Source organism: Aethalodelphis obliquidens, unplaced genomic scaffold (genome assembly GCF_003676395.1).
Source record: "Aethalodelphis obliquidens isolate GAN/ISIS:26980383/991018 unplaced genomic scaffold, ASM367639v1 scaffold66, whole genome shotgun sequence".
Classification (NCBI taxonomy): domain Eukaryota; kingdom Metazoa; phylum Chordata; class Mammalia; order Artiodactyla; family Delphinidae; genus Aethalodelphis; species Aethalodelphis obliquidens.
Genome location: NW_020838010.1, coordinates 10,523,736 through 10,544,004, shown reverse-complemented (window position 1 = coordinate 10,544,004; position 20,269 = coordinate 10,523,736). Strand labels below are relative to the sequence as shown.

The 20,269-nt window shown below is 47.7% G+C and overlaps 1 protein-coding gene across 1 annotated transcript; it reads right to left on the bottom strand.

The window, feature by feature from the left end:
* Positions 1-366: 366 nt before the first annotated feature.
* Positions 367-10,615, bottom strand: AKAP14 (A-kinase anchoring protein 14). The gene is made up of 5 exons (XM_027089428.1): positions 10,041-10,615; positions 9,860-9,951; positions 5,163-5,342; positions 2,442-2,494; positions 367-1,903 (listed from the first exon to the last, which is right to left on the bottom strand). The coding sequence occupies exons 1-5, from the start codon at positions 10,156-10,158 to the stop codon at positions 1,714-1,716; spliced, it is 633 nt and encodes a 210-aa protein (XP_026945229.1). The 5' UTR covers positions 10,159-10,615; the 3' UTR covers positions 367-1,713.
* Between the last annotated feature and the right edge of the window lie 9,654 nt (positions 10,616-20,269).

The window sequence follows — 20,269 nt, the reverse complement described above, 5'->3', positions numbered from 1 at the left end:
CATACCGATAATTACCTTAAATGTAAATGGACTAAATGCTCCCACCAAAACACACAGATTGGCTGAATGGATACAAAAAGAAGACCCAGGGCTTCCCTGGTGGCGCAGTGGTTGAGAGTCCGCCTGCCGATGCAGGGGATACGGGTTCGTGCCCCAGTCCAAGAAGATTCCACATGCCTTGGAGCGTCTGGGCCCGTGAGCCATGGCTGCTACGCCTGCGCGTCCGGAGCCTGTGCTCCCCAACGGGAGAGGCCACAACAGTGAGAGGCCCGCATACCACCAAAAAAAAAAAAAAAATTTTCTTAGGAATTCCCTGGTGGTCCAGTGGTTAGGACTCGGCGTTTTTCACTGCCTAGGGCCCGGGTTCAATCCCTGGTTGGGGAACTAAGATCCCACAAGCTGCGCAGGTGGCCAAAAAATTTTTTTAAAATAAAAATTTTGTTCTCTAAGAACATTACTTTTTGTTACTGGTTCCTAGAGACTGAATGGGTTTGTTCTCTGATTTTCATTCAGTAGGCAAGGTAGTTTAAATGCAACAATTTTGTGATATATGAATATTGTGGATTTTCATTGGATTCTCCTGTCTCCTCCACAGAGTAGATACTCAACAAATGCTTGTTGAATAAATGAAAGAAAATATATTAATTTATTTCAGAACTTTATCATATCTTTCATCAAGTTTTTTTCAGGAAAGATCTGCCAAAGAATAGCTTCAGTAGCATGTTCTTTGGGAAAGAGGAGGGAAGAATAAAAGGGCTAAAAGTATTTTATTTTCAGCCTATTAGAGTTACTGCTTCAAACTGTGTTTTAGTCACCTGAGCCATAAGTCAAATGGGAGGGCTATTGTATTTGAAATATATTTTTTGTTCTCCAAGGAGACTTACCTAGTTTCCCCCCTCCTCACCTGTTGCTCTGATGAGATTTTCCCTCCTTTTTAATTTATTGCACAAATGCAGCAGTTAGAAAATAAGAAGAAAGAAAAATGACCCACAGTCTTACCCCATCAATTGTCTTTAGTATTCTGTGTTCCCTTCCAGTGCTTCTGTACATAAATACATATTCTGATGTACCTGTAAGTAATCACTCATAATTTTGTCTTTGGTGTTTTAAAACCTTGCAGCCAGGCAAGACAACCTCACAGGAATGGTAGGAACGATCTGGTGTGAGGATGGGAAGAAGACAAGAAATAGTAAGGGTGGCGATTGAACCTTCCCTGTTTCATTGCACCCAATCCTCAAGCCACCCTGGTGCCATCACAGTTGTGATGCTGTGCTGTGTCAGGCAGCGCACCCAGTTTCATAGTTTCAGAATGTATGGTTTAACAGTGAGGCTTAACTTGCAGTAAATAAAGGGGTCTGCGAGTAGGGAAACTCTTCAGACTGGTTATATTATGAGCTGTAGAACTGTTGCCATTTTTCTGTTCCCTAGTTGTGCCCATGAAAGAGGTGTGTCCAGGCTAGAGACTTAGGCTCAAATGGGGGAACAGGCAGCCAAGGACCAATCTCAGTTTGGTCTGACAGGTGAATTTTAGCAACTCCCTAAACTCAACTTTTGTACCTGTAAGACTGAGTGATGCAGACAGTGATGGGAAAAACCTTTTAGAAAATAGAAGACAACTTACTGGTTACTCTGCTAATGTGATGGAAGTTGCCAACTGGAAAATGAATGAATGCAAAGAAAACCAGTGCAGCTGGATTGTGTGCCACAAGTTTATTATTCAATACTATTCTGTGGTTCAATGTACTGTATTGTATTTTTAACACACTCCGATGAGAAATCTATTCCTAAAATATTCGGGAAGATTCTGACTCTGTTTAATTGGAAGATATTTGAATTCATTAAAATATATTTGCCCTCAATAATGTCCCTCAGGCATTTTTCTTGAAAGTGAGTCGTTCCTGGTCTGCAGAGGAAGAAAAACAAACACAACAGAAGCTTTTAAAATGAAACAAAACATTGAGCCAGGGATTGATTACCTGTTTACTCTGTTACATTTCTAGTGAGCAAAATGCCTTTTGTGGGTGGGGGACAAAGGTCGTCTCTGTTCCTTAGGCCCATTCAATAAAAGGCTTAATGAGTTTATATGTAAAGATTCTTTAAGAGAGAGCTGTACAAATAAAAGGAATTATTATATGTGAGTTAGTTCCATGTGACTGTGAAGTTTCACATAGAAACAGTAGACATGACCTACCTTGGCCCCACCCTACTCCAGCAACTAATCCTCACATTTATAATCACTGAAAAACGAGACACTAAAAATAAAAACAATTTTCTAGAACAAAGGCAGACTCCTACTTTCAGCCCATCTTAATGGAGTAGGTGGTCCAAAGAAGAAAAGTGACCAGTACGTAAATTACCTGTGGCTGTGGGCCTGCTGGGCTCCTGGAGTGTGATGAGTTTTCCCACCACCCTTTTAAAGTAAGTCTCTAAATGTTCATTACCTGTGAACCACTGAATGGCTCTCAAAGACGTAAGAGACATCAATGGGTGTATCCTAAGAGAAAAAGACACCTGTCAGCCAAGACCAGTCACGGCAACTCATGATTCTTTCCATTGCTACAAGTGTCCATAAGTAGACTCCTCAATTTCTAGAATTCATTTTCCCTGTGAGTTGGAGGTCTGTAGGTAGTAGTTCTTTTTCACTCCAAACCTGTGTTCCCCAAAAGATCTTTTTGGCAACAAATACCTTAAGAGTATCCACAAAATTGAAAACAAGTCAAGAGAGGCTGTGCTCTCATTACTAGGAGCATGAGGAAGTCATGTGCCTTCTTTACGTGCTCCAGTTTCACTCAACCAACTTACCTCGTAAGGATGGCCTAAGAATGAAACCATATAGATGAACATGGTTCAAAAACATTTTAAAAGCAGCATAAAAATCTAGGTTGTAATGCCGTCTCAGTGGTCCCCATCCAGTGTCCCCTCCAAAATTATACTCGGAATTCTGAGCGAGAGCCAGGTTCCCAAGCCCTCTCTCTGTGTGGTCTCTTGTCATGGTCTCATTCACCTCCAGCAGCCTCACGTTCCGATCTTAGAGCTCGCCAGTTAGCAAGACAGCTGATGGCAGGATATATGACCAGGAGAAGTGAGAACTCACAGATTTTACCTCTTTAGATCTCTCCAGGTTCCAAACTCTCCAACTAGGTAAGTTTGTACTAGGATAGGATGAATATAGGACATAGTTGGCTCACTGTGTGGTCATATATAAAGCCTTAGAGTCAGGCAGAGCCTCAAATAACTTTGAAAGGATGAAAGCAGAGGGGAAATAACATTTTTATGTCTGCTGTATTCCAGGCATTATGCTTGGTACCAACCCTGTCCTAAGGACCCTAGCCTTGGATTCATACATGTTATTTGGACTCCTTTCACACCAGCTATCAACATATTTCATATTCACGGTCGACCTAGTGGCTACAAGCAGTCATTCCTTCAAGTATTTATTGAGTGCCTGCTATTTACCAGGCTTTGTTTTACAGCAAGACAGAAATCCCTGCCTTCCTGAAGCTTACATTCTGGTGGGGGAGCAGGGTATAACAAGATAAGAAGTTACATAGAAGATCAGAAGGTGATAAAGTGCTATGGAGGGAAAGCAAAATCATGGGGGTGGGGTAGAAAGTGCAGTGGAGGACGTGAGCCAGCAGGCTGTGCACGTACCTAGGGGAGAGGGTTCTAGTCAAAGGGAACAGCAAGCGCAGAAGCCCTGAGGAGGGACAATACCTGGCTTATTTAAGGAGTGGCAAGATCAGAGTGGCTGGAGCAGGGTAAGTGAGGGGGAAGGAGTAACGGGAAAGTCGAAATAACAAGGAACCAGATCACACAAGGCCTGTAGGCCCTCATTACTCAAAGTATGGTCTGTGGACCTGCAGCATCAGCATCACCTGGGAGCTTCTTTGTAATGCAGAAGTTTGAGCCCCAGACCTGCTGAATCAGAATCTTCCTTTTAACAAGACCCCTGAGTAATTCACATGCACTTTGAAGTTTGAAAAGCATGTTGGAATGTTCAAAACAGACGCGTGACATAACTTCATTTTTCCAAGGCTCACTCCGGCTGGCTGAAAAGAGACAGGATGTGGGTAAGGGTGGAAGCAGAGAGACTAGTTAGAAGCCTATTGAAATAACCTTGGTGAGAGATGATGGTGTCTTGGCCCAGGGTGGTAGAGGTGGAGTGGGAAGAAACGCTTGGATTCAGGGCCTTTTTTTTTTTTTTAATTGTTTTTTGGCTGCGTTGCATCTTCATTGCTGTGCGCGGCTTTTTCTAGTTGCAGCGAGCGGGGTCTACTCTTAGTTGCAGTGCGCGGGCTTCTCATGGCAGTAGCTTCTCTTGTTGTGGAGCATGCGCTCTAGGTGTGCGGGCTTCAGTACTTGTGGCACGCGGGCTCAGTAGTTGTGGCTCACGGGCTCTAGAGCACAGGCTCAGTAGTTGTGGCGCACGGGCTTAGTTGCTCTGCGGCATGTGGGATCTTCCTGGACCAGGGCTCGAACCCGTGTCCCCTGCATTGGCAGGCAGATTCTTAACCACTGCGCCACCAGGGGAGTCCCGTCAGGGCCTATTTTTGAAGGTAGGACCAACAGGATTTCCTAATGGATGTGAGTGAAAAAGAAGAGTCAAGGATGACGCCAAGGATTTTGGCCATCAGCTGAGATGAGAAAGGCGCAGGTAGGTCGGACTTGGAAAGGCAAATCAGAAGTTCAGTTTTGGATACAATAAGTGAGATGTTTATTAAACATCCAAGTTGCAGAAATCTGGGCTGGAGATAGAAATTTGGGAATCATGAGCTAGAGGTGGCATTTAAAGCCAGGAGACTGGATAAGATCATCAAGGAGGTTAGGCTAGAGAAAAGATCCAAGGCCTGAGTTTTGGGACATTCCAACATGAAGGGGTTGGTGAGAGGAGGAGAGGCTAGTAGACCAGTAGAGAACGAATGGTCAGTGAGGCAGGAGGAAAACCAGGAGAGAATGTTGTTCTAGAAGCCAAATGGAATATTTCACGGAGGAGGGAGTGATCAGCTATGGCAAGTGCTGCAGATGGGCCAAGCGAGACGAGGACAGAAATATGACTGTTCTGTTTCACAAAGAAGGGGCCCATCAATGGCCTTGACAAGAGAAGTCTCTATTCTCGTCGAAGCCTCACCGAAGGGAACAGGGCAGAAAAGGAAAGCGCTTACCGGAGGTTTGTTTGTGTTGATCTTGATGGTGAAGTAGACACTGGCACTGATTCGTGGTATGGGTCTCCGAGCAGTTGGGATGCTCCAGTGTACACAGTAGATGTAGTGGAAGCTGTGAATCACATCTTCCCTCTTTAAAAACTCTGTGTAGTGCACCCAGCGGCTGTGATACTTCCAGTGCTGTTTCATAGGAAAAAATAAAAAGCACACAAAGGAAGAAAAGCAGACTTGTGTTCAAGCTGTCTAGACGAAGGCAGCACACAACAGTAGGGGTTACAGCCCTGCTTCTGGATCCATTTCTAACACTTTTGACTGGGATACAAACTACAGTCAACCCCCGCTTATCTCCACAGGTAGGGGAGAGAAAAGGTGGAGCTAAAATGTCAAATAAGTGAATAGTGCAGACATTGCTTGAGATTGGGCTTTGGAGCTCAGGGGCCCACGCTCAGTGTGTGTGTACATACACACCACACACACATACACGCTAACCTCCTTCCAGACCTTTTCTTGGAAGGCAACTTTGGTTAATTGGAAAATAATTAGAAAGTGCTTAGAACACGTGTTCTGCTCACTGTACTCCAGAAGACCTAAAGGTGTGACTAGAAAGTAAGGGGGCTGATTTCACAAGCTGTTTTGGAAAATCAGACTCAATTCATTGCAGCCCTAGGTGGTAGGTAAAATAAGGTCAGAAAAGGAATAGATCAGGCAAGAGATCATTCAGATCCCTCAGATCCCTTGGAGAAGCTTCCCCCTCCAAAGCACAGATCTTACTAACACCTATGGTCCGCACAAGGCATGATGTAGCCTTGAGTCTGAGCACCAGGCCTTGAATGCCAGAGGTGTTCAACAGGTTCAACAGAACACCGTTGCACTGGCTATTGGGGCACAGAAATCTTCCTAAAAAAGATCTTGAATTAAGATGCAGGTCCACAGAAGGAAGGAAGTAGGATTGTCTAACAATCCCACTGATGTAGAGAGAGAGTTTGGGAGGAGATGGTAAAAAGACTTTAGGCCTTCCTTTAAAAAAAAAAATGTAGGCTGGCCTTCTGCCTCAGCTAACTTTATGTCAAACTTATACCCAATTGGCTGTTTCAGTTAGCCAGAGAGGAGCACCAGACCCTAGATTCCTTGAGATCAGTTCTGTGTCTTCTTACATAGATCATTTTCCCTTTCATTGAAGGAGTCTGACAGCCAACCCCATGAGGCCCGTTGGAGCATGTCTTTTTTTTCCCAACCTTTCTGTGTTACTTGATATACTTTTTCAGGCCTAATGTTTAATCTGTCACACAATCACAGACTTTGTAGCATTGGAGTGGTCCCTAAAGATCATCTAACAAGGCCCCTCACTTTGCAGATGAGGATCCTGGGGCCTAGAAATAGGAAGGGACAATCCCACACAACAGCTGGGACCCAGGCTCCCGAGCAGCCAGCTCGGAGGGCTCCCGAGCAGTGCTCTCTCCACCCCATCAGATGTCTCAGTTCTAGGATTTTCTAAAGCAGCCTTAGACGCAGTAAATTCAGCTATCTCCATCAGGCCACTCTCTTCCCATTTTTATCTCTGTGCAGTGAGTGTGTGTTATCCCATGTTTTATCATTTTTACATAACATTGCTTCATATACTCACTTCCAGGAAGCAGTATCTCATTGTGCTACTCTACCATGGATGGCTTAGCCAATTACATATTACTGGACACTCAAAATCAACAGGCACCTGGAAGTATATGCACAAAACTGTTATCGATGATAAGTGACATTTGAGGGAGTAGATCTGGGAACTTTCATTTTCTACTTTGTGTCTTTTTGCTCAGTTTTTTTTTTAATAATGATGTCTTATTGTAAAAATATTTTAAGTGTGGTGATAGGCATGGGGGATTTTCCAGTTTTTCTTATATTAAGAACTTATTTGTATATTCTTGTTGCAAGATTGCATTCCTGAAGAAAATTAACCAATTATTATGCCCACTGGCAATGTATAAGTGCACCAGTTCCCTCCCCACAAACACACAAGCCTTGTGATACCAGATTTAATCATTCTTTTTTTTGGGGGGGCTGCACCGCATGGCATGCGGGATCTTAGTTCCCAAGGGATTGAACCCGTGCCCCATTTCACATTGCAATGCCTTAAAATCTTTTGAATTTGCATTTTTCATTGATAGTAAACTGCATTATTTCTGTCATCAAAAAGTACTTTTCCTGTTAAGGTGGAAGAAGTATATCAGACAGACCTATGATCAAAACTTCATTTTGCTGGTTAATCAGAAAGACTTTGGGGCTTCCCTGGTGGCACAGTGGTTGAGAGTCTGCCTGCCGATGCAGGGGACACGGGTTCGTGCCCTGGTCCGGGAAGATCCCACATGCCGCGGAGCGGCTGGGCCCGTGAGCCATGGCCGCTGAGCCTGCGCGTCTGGAGCCTGGGCTCCGCAACGGGAGAGGCCACAACAGTGAGAGGCCCGCATACCGCAAAAAAAAAAAAAAAAAGAAAGACTTTGAACAAATTGCCCAACCTCTCTGAGCCTCAAGATTCGTCATCTGTAAAATGGGTACACTGAGGTACCTATACACAGGTTTGTTGTGAGGATTAAATGAGATAATGCATGTGAAGTGCTTAGTGGTGCTTGGCACATAGCAGTGCTCACTCAGGAAATGGTAACTCCTAATTTGCTGTCCCCTGGTGTATGGTGGACTCTGGGAAATCTGCAATAGGCTTGAGAAAGTTCTCCATCAGAAATGCCTAGCACTTAGATGATAGACTTCACTTCTAGGGCTTGCTGCATTAGTGGGGCTGGGAACAGGGTGATTTTATGTCAGGAGTTATATAGAGCTTTACCTTTTCCATCACCTTCTACTTTCTAATTTTCTGTGTCCTCACAACAGCCCTTGACTTAGCTTTTCATCTGTGAAGAATAATGGTATGGAGAGAATAAATCTGTTCATGTATTCAACACATATTTATGGAACATCCTCTATGTACCTGACCCTTCTAAGGCCTGGGGACAGAGCAATGAACAAAAGTCTCTGCCCTCATGGATCATGTGGTCTGGTGATGGAAAAAAGGCAATAGCATAAATAAAATCTAATATCATAGGTAGAGGTAAGTGCCAATGGAAAAAAAAATAAGTCAGAGGAGAGATGGGTGCAATTTTAGATGAGGTGGCCAGGAAATGCCTCAGTGAGCAAAAGGCGTCCTAACAAAGACCTGAAGAGAGGGAAAGTGCGAACGATGAGAGTAGATCTCAGGCAAGAGGGTTCCAGCGGAGGGAACAGCAAGTGCAAAGGCCCTGAGGTGGGAGCATGCCTGGCAGTTGAACAGCAAGGAGGCAAGTATGGCTGGAGTGAGGAAGGTGAATGGGGAGAAGGTGGTGGGTGATGGAGTCTGAGCAGTCAGTTGGGAGGAAGTGGGGATGGAGACTCAGATTATGTCGGGCCCTATAGGCCACTGTCCGGACTGACCTTTGCCTTTTACTCAGAACCAGTAGGATCTGCAGGGGAACATTTTCCTGCTTGTTCTGTGTCCAATTTCAGTCTGATTCACAGACTTTGGGTGCAGCAGGCAGTCACTTTTGCCCCAACCCAAATGGGAGATGTGCTCCAGAGCAGGAAGGCCCAAGAGTAACTAGTACTTTGCACCGTTTCTCTTCACTGTGCTCTTGATACCCCTTGCAATGGCAATGGCGAGCCGTGCCGCAATCACGGATGGAGGGTGTGGAGCCAGGAACCCCTGACCTTTTTCCTCCTTCCCACCTGACCAAGCCTTCCTGGGCCTGGGAAAGTGCCCTTAGGGTGGAAGGCTTGGATGGGCTGATCAGAGGAACAGAGACAGCTGGAGACTTCTCCCAGGCTGGGGGAGTTTGCCTCCACCAATTTCAACTGGTTTCTCTTCTAAGGAAATACAGTGAGTGGGGATTTCAGGCCATTCTTCTTCATCCACCCCGCCAGTTATGCAAAGCCACCCAGGGCCTTCTCCCCAGAGCTGCTGGGATAAGCCACACAAATAGGTCAGAGCCAGGACCAGTAGGAAAAAGAAAAGAAATTCATGAGCATGTGCATCTGACTGTACAGTGAATACATTCCAAAGCTAAATCAAAAAGACTCGTGATCTGTGTGCATCCCCTCTGTTAATATGAGAACTCTAAAGCTGGGGCTGGAGAACCCCTGTTTTAGAGGGGCATCTCCCTCCTTAGGCCACTAGGCCCCCATTTAGAGCAGCAGCATGGGGAAATTGCTTAGCTGAGAATATCCGATTTTCCTAGGGAAGTGTACGGTGAGGAAGACACAAACACTGGAAAATACAATCGGCTTTTCACCTTCAAAGACTATCCCATCTTGACTTTGCAACCCAGATGAGGACAGTTTTTACTTATTCAGGTCGCCTGTGATATCATTGCTTAGGCTTCCTAGAAGGACTTCCACTTTGCATCAAACAGGAGCCTTTTTTTTTTTTTTGCGGTACGTGGGCCTCTCACTGTTGTGGCCTCTCCCGTTGCGGAGCCCAGGCTCCGGACGCGCAGGCCCAGCGGCCATGGCTCACATGCCCAACCACTCCGTAGCATGAGGGATCTTTCCGGACCGGGGCACGAACCCGTGTCCCCTGTATCGGCAGGCGGCCTCTCAACCACTGCGCCACCAGGGAAGCCCAAACAGGAGCCTTTTAATTGTTCTTCCCCTTTGTGCTGAGCTGGAGTGGTCAACGGACTTACCGAAACGAAATCCTCAATTTGTTTACGGCCCCTTTCTTCTGTGAATTCACCCTGTGTGATCCAGTCGATATTTTTGATGGGCTTTTTGGCTTCTGCAAACAAGGTATGAGTTTATTAGTTGCCTCCTAGTGTGCTGTTACATAATGAGACCATCCTTTACGCACCCCAACAGGATTACTACCTTCCACGAGCTTGATAGCAGCAGCGATGACATTCTTGGCTACAGCTAGAGCTAGTTCAGTTACATTTTGAGTGTCTTCTGTATCCATCATCTGGCTTGTAGGGACCTTTATCCACATCTACTTCCTTCTGAAATTTGACATTTTTAGTCACATTCATTTTCTTTTGGCTTGGAAAAAAACTCAAAAAGTTACTTTTTGCGTGTGTGTGTGTGTGTGTGTGTGTGTGCACGCGCGCACGTGTGTACACTCTCGTCTAAGTACAGACTATCTCTTGAAGAATCATAAGACACAGGAAACGGTGTTGAGGTCCATATTCCTGAAAACCAAGGATTTGCCAATTCTCATAACCATGAAGACTTCAGCAAGACATAGCCGAATGATTCCTAACTTCCTTAGAGTTCTAACAATATTGATTTCCAGTTGAGTCTTTCTTAGAACTTCAACCCCTGCTTTAGGCCACTGAGGGCACGCGACTCTTTAAAAAAGTGTATCAAAATGATTAGAGGCAGTACAGTATAGGAGAGGTTCGTTTTTCAGGTTTTTTTCTCTTGGATTTTCCAGGTATACAATTATCCGCCGGAAACTATCATTTTTTATCTCTTTTCCTACAATATATGTGTTAGCTTTGGGTAACACTTACAGAAAAATGGAAGTGAAAGTGGAGATGGTGAGCCTGCTTCTTTTGCGTCGGGCTTCAGTGTGTGTGCTTTCTGGTGTCACACCAGTAAGTATGATGCTGGCTCATGGCTTGAGATTTATTCAGAAAACATTTGTCTGCTCCTATTTTAGTAAGATGTTTATAAGTGATAACTAAAATTTTCCAAATGCTTTTAGCATTTGTTGAGACTGTGGAGATTAGAGTTATCAGGGCTGTGAAGGGTTCATCACAGAGCTAGAAGTCTTTGCACGTTTTCCATCTTTTTCCCTTGAGTCTTGGATTCCTTCTTTCCCTGCTATACTGAAGTCTCCTCACGGAGGAGTAGTCACTCACTTCTAGCGCCAGTTATAAATCCCTTGTAGGCAATCCCTGCATGGTGGGCCCTGCGTGAAAGTGGCTCGCTCACTCCCAGGGGAGCTATTTATTTTTGTAAACATAGCAACTCCCAATTTGGGGTGTTTAATGGGCCTCGTTCCATTTACCTCTTAGCACAGCGCTGTGAGATCATGGCTGGAGACCTTCCCTGTGCCCTTCCAGGCCCACTCTCCCCACCTCCCCCGCTCTCTGCCCTGGAACGCTGACCTGCTGGGACTGCAGCAGTGGGCTCTCCCATGCCCTCTGGCTGAAGGGAGAAGAGTGTATTCACCGGGGTTCTCCACCTCCAGGGTCACCTGTGGCTGGCTGAGTGGAGGAGGTGTCCATCTGTCCTGGGGCAGCTTGCTCACAACTGTCAGTCTGGTGAGGGTAACCTTCCTCTCCCCTCAACCCCATGGCCCCACTGTTACCAGCCCCTCCTTTCCCTACCCTCTGCTCACACCTTTGTAAATATTCCCTTTACTTAACACTTCTCCACCTCTCCTATTTTCTATATGCCAACAATTTCCTGCTGGGGCCCTGAGTCATAAAGAGAGGGACTCCTGTTACCATGTGAGATGAGGAAGCCAAGCTCACACCAGACCATCCGGCTCCACAGCCTGTGCTCTTAATCACCCCACTCTCCTCCCTCCAAGGTTCACAAAGAGTCCTGGGGCCCTGATCTCACATTTCCGTCTGCCGTCCAGAATGTGCGCACTCTCTTTCTGCGAGCCTCTTTCAAGAAGGGTCACCCTTTGTTCCCTTTCTGGACATCACGGGTCCCAAGGTGTGGTGAGTGCTGTACAAGGCAACCCCAGTTCCCCTGGCCGTCAGGCCAGAAATGGTGTGAACAGCCTTTAAACATTGTGGGAATAATACTGACTCGTGTTCATTTGGGTTTCATGTCAGCATTTTAAGCTCGTTTGCCTCTGCCTCAGTTCCCTGTTGCTGCAACTGGTGGACAGCGTCATCCTCTGGAGGAAAGTGGAATCTTCTCAGGCTGCCCATCCCAGAGTGAGGAGGACCTGAAGGGTGGCGGTAAGGGTGTCTGGAGGCCCTTAGCTCTAGAGAACTAGCTCTCCCCAGCCCAAGGCCCATGCCAATTTGGCCAAAGCAATTTGCCGTAAACTCTATAGTTAGACAATAGTTTTTTGGTAAATTGGTAAATTCGGTAGGCTTTGGTGAGTTAACCATACAGCAACGTGATCCTTCAGAAAATGGCCCATTTGGCTACTTGGCCATTCAGTGACTTGGCTTTCAGCAAACTGCTTCTTGACAAATTGACTGGAAGCCAAATCTGTGCCCTTCGACACCTAGCAAATGAGGTAGGGGCCTTGTCTATGGAAGGACCCAGGGTGCCCTGTGCTCCAGTGGCAGAGGGAAAGGGGGGAGCAGGGCTCAGCAAAGTTCAGATATTACCCTCACACATCTGTGGGCACCAGTCTAAAGCATCCCTCCAACCTGCCTCTCTTAGTTCTTTTTCTCCCCTTCCCTTCCTAATGAGAGGCCAGATGGGCAAAATGGGTGTGAAGGGCCAGGGCCAAATTTGTGGTCTGAGCGATGAATGGGGAGAACAATTGCAGGTCCTTTTTGTGGAACCCTCCCACCCTTAATAACCCTCGATACCTGAGTGACCAGATCCTTGTCTGGAACAGTAGTAGCCCGGGAAGCCTCAGAAAGTCTCTGGGCAGCTTTTCCCCAGGATTCCCAGCCAGAATGTTTACACGTGCTGCCAAGGCAACACCAATTTCAACCAATGGGAAGTAAAGCCCAAATGTCTGACTGCTTCTGTTAGTGAGAGAGGGGGATAGTCAGTCACAGCAACAATCTGACCTGCAAAGCAGGACCAAGCTGTCCTGTCCACACCCAGCTTCTCCCCAGCAGATGGGCTCGCAGGGCTGTGCCAGGAGGAATAGTAAACCTGCAGCTGGTATGTACTGGGGGTCCTTATTATGTGCCAGTCACCGTGGGAAGGGCTTATTTACTCCTCACAATAGCCCCATTAGGTAGGTGTCAGTGCTTTCATTACAGTCGAACAGAGGCACAGAGAGTATTAAACAAGTTGCCCCAAACTCAAACCCAGAGCTGTCCAACTTCACTGAGCTTTTACGTATTTATCCCCAAATTCTGAGGTTAGAGTCTCCCTTGTGTGCTTGATTTTTTTTCAAAGATGTCTTTTATGAATCAAGGGTGAGCTTATATTGTAATGGTTATCAGCACAGACCCAGGAACAATTTACTTAATGTTTCTTAGTTTCTTTGTCTATAAAACGGGGATAACAGTGCCTATGGAATAGGGTTCTTTATGAGGATTAAATCAGATAATTCACGTAAAGACTGAGAACAGTGCTTGGTACATCATAGCCTCTCTCTATGATGGTTAGGTATTATTTCTAGTAGTATTAATAGTAGTAGTAGTAGTATAAATAGTGTTCTTTTAAATGGTGAAATCAAAAGTCACTGGCCCTGTGTTAGAACCCAGTTTTATTTTATTAATTCTCTTAATCCATGAAAGCCCTAAGTCTCAGAACCCCTGCCCTTAACCACTGTGCTTTATATATGGAGTGGTTGGTTTCTTACCATAAGACAGTTGGTCTCAATCCCAATAAAGAAAGGAAAGTGCTTTGCTAAGTGTCCTCTTTATCCAGGATGAAATGCTGAGCTCACTGCGTGGAAGACACACACAGATACAGGACCCACACACAGAGACTGCTGAGATGGTTGTAGTGAGGTAGGGATGGACTGGGGATGGCCTGGGGTGGGAGGTACTGTGGCTTAGATGGAGGAACTCGGACTCTGATCACAGACAGGATTTCAAACCCCAGCTCTGCCATGCACTGGCTTTGTGACTTCAGGCGGGTTGTTTCACCTCTGAGCTTCACGTGTACAATAGGGACCTTGATAGGCATCACTTCACAAGGCTGATAAGAAGATGAAAGGAAGCGATTCATGCAGAGCGCTCAAAACAAGGACAGGCACACTCTAAGTGCTGTTGACTGGAGCAAAGAAAAGCACAACCTAAAAGTTTCAAGTTCTGTTTTATTCAGGGACCTTACTGAGGACTACAGCCCATGAGACAGCCTCTCAGAGAGCTCTGAGGAACCATTCCGAAGAGGTAAGGGAGGAGCCACGATATATAGGAGTTTTTGCTGAAAAAAAAAATGTTGTCAAACATCAAACGATTATTGCTAATCACAAAAAACATCTCAAGTTCATGACTTTAGTGCTTTTCTCTGTATGTGAAGATGCCAGAGTCTGGGCTCATTGAAATCATTCCTTAGATATGCACCTTAACTATCTATAGCCAGTATCCCGTTTTTCTCCTTTCTGAATTCCCCTCAGGGTGCACCATGTTGGGCTGGGGGTGCAGCTGCAGTGGCCCCTGGCCTGATGGCGGGCAACATTGTTTGTTTACTAGAATGGCAGGCGACTTTCTTTGTCCACAGTGCCCAATAACCATTAGGTACCACAATCATGACGATGAAGAGACAAACCATAACGGGGAGAATCAAAAAGTACAGCAGGGGCTTCCCTGGGGGCGCAGTGGTTGAGAGTCCGCCTGCCAATGCAGGGGACACGGGTTCGTGCCCCGGTCCGGGAAGATCCCACGTGCCGCGGAGCGGCTGGGCCCGTGAGCCATGGCCGCTGAGCCTGCGCGTCCGGAGCCTGTGCTCCGCAACGGGAGAGGCCACAACAGTGAGAGGCCCGCGGACCGCCAAAAAAAAAAAAAAAAAAAAAAAGTACAGCAGTCAGAAAGAGCCGGTCACTTCCCCAAAGCTAGGAGAACGTGCCTAGGATAACAGGGGCGGGTGTGTCTTGAGCTCTCACTGTTTAGGCTTGATGCCCAGCAGCCAAAGCAGGAGGAGGACTCGTGTGGACACTGCCCTTGGTGAGCCCACAGGCTCCTGATCTACGAAAATGACTGATGATAAGGACTGGCGTCAGTTCTGTTTGCTGATCTGACTCCCACAAGGTCCATCAGACCAACTGCCATGAACCTTCTAGTGCCATAACAGGCCCTGGTCCACACCCTGTCCTCCTCCTGGGTTCCCTGGGGGAAAGAGGGGAAACTGGAAACACTAGGCCCTACGTAGATGCATTCCAAAAGAGCAGAGCTCCAGCCTCCTGCATGCCAAGCTTTTGTGGGCAGGGGCAGCAAGACCTCTCCTAAGAAGCCCTGGGGCCATTGGTGCGAGGCCCAGGGTGAGGACCTGGCCTGGAAGGGCGGGCAGTGGGATTCTTAATTGCCCGGAGGAGAGAGACTTGCAGGCCAGCGATGAGAAACTCCTAGAAGACAAAGTGTTTGCGTGGGGGAGCCAGGAGAGATTTCCCAGACGATTAGAAAGGCTCCTCTTTGAAGCAGGAGCTGCAAGTGGGTGGGCCAGAACTTGACCTCCTACCCCCAGCCAGGCCGCTCACTGAAGCGACAAATTCTGGCCTCCAGGCTGTCCAGGTTGAGAGGGCTTTTGAACTCTCAGGCAGCACTGAGGACAGGTTCTTCCAAAGCATGCCCTCCTCCGGTGCCTCCTTCCCGGCACAGCTGAGTGTGGAGAAGTGGCACAGACCCCGGAGCGGCGCAGGTGGGGCCCGAGGACGGGAGCAGGAAATAAGCCTTGGCAGCCGCTCTCCAACACACACGGCGCCTGGTCCAGCCTGGCCCCTGCAAGAAGGTGGAGGCTGCGTGCAAAGATGTGCCCCGCGGACCCAGACCCGCCACGAAGCCCTTCCAGACCCTCATGGCAGCCCGGTGAGTGCGCGGAGCATGCCCGGTCCGCTTCAGGGAGACCATCGACACACGGGGTCAGACGGGGTCAGACGTGTGAGCCCGCCTCCCGGGCTTCCTTCCTTCTGCCAGGGGAGGGAGAGGGCAGGGGCCTCACTTGCCCCCTCGCATATGGGAAGTGGGGCGAATTTGTACCCAGGATGCGGTGCTCACTAGAGCGAGGAGTTGCTTCCGTCGCTGTCAGCTCCTTCCTGAATTGAGGGCAGTTGGGGGGTGCTGGCAGGGGCGATTGATGTCAGCGCACGAGGAAGGAGGCCACACCTTGGGCCTTGGATTCTATTCTTTCCCACCTGTAGCCCTTCAGTCATGTCAGTTCCCTCCCAGTTCCTGCTCTCGCCTCCTCTTGTACCCTCATGCTCACCCCGTCACCCCCTTCCCTTATTTATCTTCTTACTCTCCCACCCCGCCTTTCCTCCTCCCTGCCTATGTCCAGCAGGGCTGTCAGTTCTCAGCAATGAAGCTCGGGCTAAATGCTGACGTTCTCCTGTCAGGTGAGCCCAGTCAGCCAGCACATATCTTCTAAGTACTGCAAAGTGGACAGGTGGCAGGCAAAGTGGACAGGTGAAGTGAAGCTGAGTGAGACAAGGTTCCCACCCTCAATGCACCTACAATGTAGTTGGGAAGATAAGGTGTGCTCACGTGAAAAGAGAACCAGTGAGTCAAATGTAGCAAGGTATCTTGGGTTGGGGCAGGTTCTAAGTGTGTGGCAGAGTGACCTCACTTCCAGTCTAAAAGGCCACCAGACTGTCCCGAGAAGGGAGAGGAGGTGGTAGGAGCCCAGGGCCTTTCCTAAACTGAGGCCCATTCTCCATCCATAAAGGCCACACAGCCTGAGTACTGTACTGTGCCAGTCAGTCCCAGGTTGGGTGGATCCCTGACAGTCATGATGTCATGAAGACCACTCAGAACGTTCCAGCTTGAGCATATGCAGGTCTGCCATAGGGCGAGTGCCTCACTGAACAGTGCCATGCTCAGAACACAAGTACTGTGGCAGAGCTGTTCCCGGATGGCTGGACTTTCGATGGTGATGCCTTGATGTTCTGTTCCACGGTCATAACCACACTGGGCTGCCCCCAACAGACACCGGATGAAAACTCCAGAGTTGCCCTAGAGACCTGACCCACCTTGCCCCAAAGACCAGGCTCTTAGAGATGAGAGACCGGAGTGGGCTTCTGGGGGCCTGTGCTGTTTTCTGGCCTCTAGAAACAAAGGGTATTAAACCTAGAAAGAAAAAAATCTGTCTGCTAAGTGAAAGAGACCCTCTCCAGCCGTGCAGTAGGTGGCACGCACGGGGACAGGCAGGTATACCAAAGAAACTCCTAAACACACGGGAAAGATTCTTGTTTTCTTGGGGGCAGCGATACTCAGTGTTTCCATTGTCTTCCCTTTTTTCCTATTGCCTTTGGTATTACAGTCCTTTAGGGTCATAACTGAAATTGCATACTTGTTTGTCAATTTTATTACCTGACTACGCTCTAGCCCATATATCATAATTGGTTTCTCCATGTTTTCTGGAACTTAGGAAGACGCCTGCCAAGAAACAGAACAACAGATGAAACAAAATGTGTTCAAACTAGTAAAGCACCAGTTACATGGGTTTACACAAGTAAGATCTGCTAGGCCATTTTCTCAGTGATGCCCTGAAAAGAACACTTAGGTCTTTAGTCGTCAATCAAGATTTGCGGAAATCCCAAAAGCAGTGACTTGGCTCCGCACTGCTAAAGAGACTTTGCGGGTGGGAGAGGTATATTATGCCCAACAGCATCAGACACAGAGGGTACACAAATAGGCCAAAGAAACCTTTAACAATTAAAGATTATGCAAACATAGCATTGGATTTATTCCTTACAGAAATTTCCTCATCTTTTATCAACAGTGCCACATATGTGAAGGTCATAAGAACATTCTGAACCCCTCAGGGTCTAGCTCAGGCTCTACTCCAGCTTCATGTGGGAAGCAAAGGAAGAGCACATCCCAAAAGAATATTCCCGAGTATGCAAACCTCAGAGATGAAATATTGGGTCAGGGGTGTGTGGATGAGGTGGGGTGGAGGAAGGCAGCATTACACAAGCACACGGGGACCCAAACCAAGAAGCTGAACGCCAGTGTCTTTAGATACGTAAAATCTGCATCGACATACTTGGGAAAGAAAAACCTCGATAACCGTTCTGTGTGTCTCATGTGTCACAAAAGTGTAGTAGAATCATTTGAGTTCTCAGGTCACAAAAGTATCAGGGTGATATGAAATCTTGAAAACCAAGTGGTGTTTAACTCTCTACCCTCCTCCCATCCAAAGGCTCCCTGTTGAGGACGGCCAGCTTCAGTCCCATCCGGTCACCACCTTCTCCTAGAACAGAGCAGGCCGCGTCTGCCGAGAGGGGTAACCGGGCACTCGGTCCTCACGGTGGCAAGAAACTGCATTTTCCTCTCTGCTCGCAGAACACACCTTTAGAGCAATGCGTGTCCTTATAGAGGTTAGTGTGGTCTGTTGTCTTTTTTGCGGTGTTCTGCGAATCCCTAGGTGTGATCACTCATTCTAAGAGAGGACCCAAGACTGCTGCCGCCACCTACACTTAGTTCCGCAGAGGGCCTGAGGGTCCTCCTACCACGTTCAGGTAAGTGCCTTTGGGCGACCTGGGAGTGGACTGGACAGCTGTTCCAGGGGTGCTTGCAGCGCCAGCAGTGATCCCCTCCACAGGCACAGGGCTGCCCAGTTACAAACTACTCCACATACATGATGTCCTGACTATCTCAGATACCCAGGGACGTGTGCCGAGCGCGTATTATTTTCCCTTGGAAGATAGGAGGAGACCTGAGCCTCAGAGCAGTGAAGTGACTTGCGTGAGGTCACACAGCTAAAGGCGGCGAGCCTCCTGATGTGCTGATTCCCCCAAAGTTCCGAGTCTCCACAGCCCTTCAGAAAAGAAACGGTTTGACGGTTTGTTGTCTTCTCGACTTGAAGCACGTCACTCGCAGTGAGTTGGGATACATCCATGGGAAAACAAATGCCTCCAGGGATGAGATAAAGTTCAGGTTTACAAATGAGCCGAGAGAGAATCTGGGATCTGAACTCTAATGAACAGAGAACGAGGAACGAGAGGAAAAGGGGAATTACTCCCATAGACTCCTGACCTGAATAAGTAGGAATTTAAAAAACAAAAAAAAAAACAGCAACATTTCGGGACTTCCCTGGCGGTCCAGTGGTTAAGACTCCGAGCTTCCACTGCACGGGGCACGGGTTTGATCCCTGGTCGGGGAACTAAGATCCCGCAAGCCGTGCGAAAAAAAAATAACACTTCCTGGCGTGTTGCTTGATGGAGACCCTGCTGCTTTCAGAATTTCTCGATCTCAGCAGTGTTGACGTCGTGGGCTCCCTAAAACTGTCCTGGGAGGGGCTGGCCCCTGCACTGTAGGCTCTACCCACTAGATGTCAGTAGCACCTCACCCGACTCCCCACGTGACGGTGAAAACGTCTCCAAACTTGGCAAAAGTGAAGCACGTCTTTAAGTCCGTGCTCTGCAGAGCAGCCCGGCAGATGGATGCACGTCCCCACCTCACTCTCCTGCTTGCCGCCCCCAGAGGCTTCCAGCTGCCCTGGACAAAGTCTGACACCCAAGGGAGACGGGCCAGGCCCTTGGTGTTCTGGGCCCTGCCAGCCTCTCTGCTCCCTCTTCCCTCTCCTTCCTGCCTCACTCTTTGCTCTAGTTCTGCACAATACTTGCGGCTCTTTCCCACACAGCCACGCTAGTTTGTGTCCTCACACTCGCGCTGCTTTCTCGCCTCAGTTGCTTATCTCGTAAATGCTCCCCAACCTTCAAGACTTCGCTTGGTGTGGGCATCACCTGGAACTTACCTGAAGCCCTCTCCCTTCCCTCCATCTGAAGGTTGGGTCAGATCCCAGCTGTGTGCTCCCACAGCACCTTCTGCAGACCCCTGTCATAGCACTCACCACCCCATCCTATAACTGCCTTGCAGTCCTCCGGACTGAGCTCCAGAAGGGCGAGGCTGTCTTATTCAAATCTGGGGCACAGTACCTGGCATGTGGCATTCACTCAGCAGTGTTTATTGAAGTGAGCCACAAAGAACAGTTAAAAGTACACTAGGTTGGGAGTCTAGACACCAAGATTCTAGTCCCTGGTCTGCTACTAGCTAGCCAGGTGATGGCTTCCCATGGCTGAACCTTTGTTTCCTCATCTGAGGAATCAGAATTTGGACTAGATGTCTAAGGGTCCTTATAAGTTGGAATTGCTGATTCTAGAGTGTTGTCTTTTTTTTCATAAATATTTCATTTAAAAGTGTTTCCCAAAGGGCAGGGCCATCCTCTTCCAACCCCCTTCTGAATGTGTATGGCTTCCTCTAAACTTTTTCAAATTCTTTCCTACTATTTCATTTCACCCTAGAAATAATGATGGCAGCCTGACAGATATAATTTCA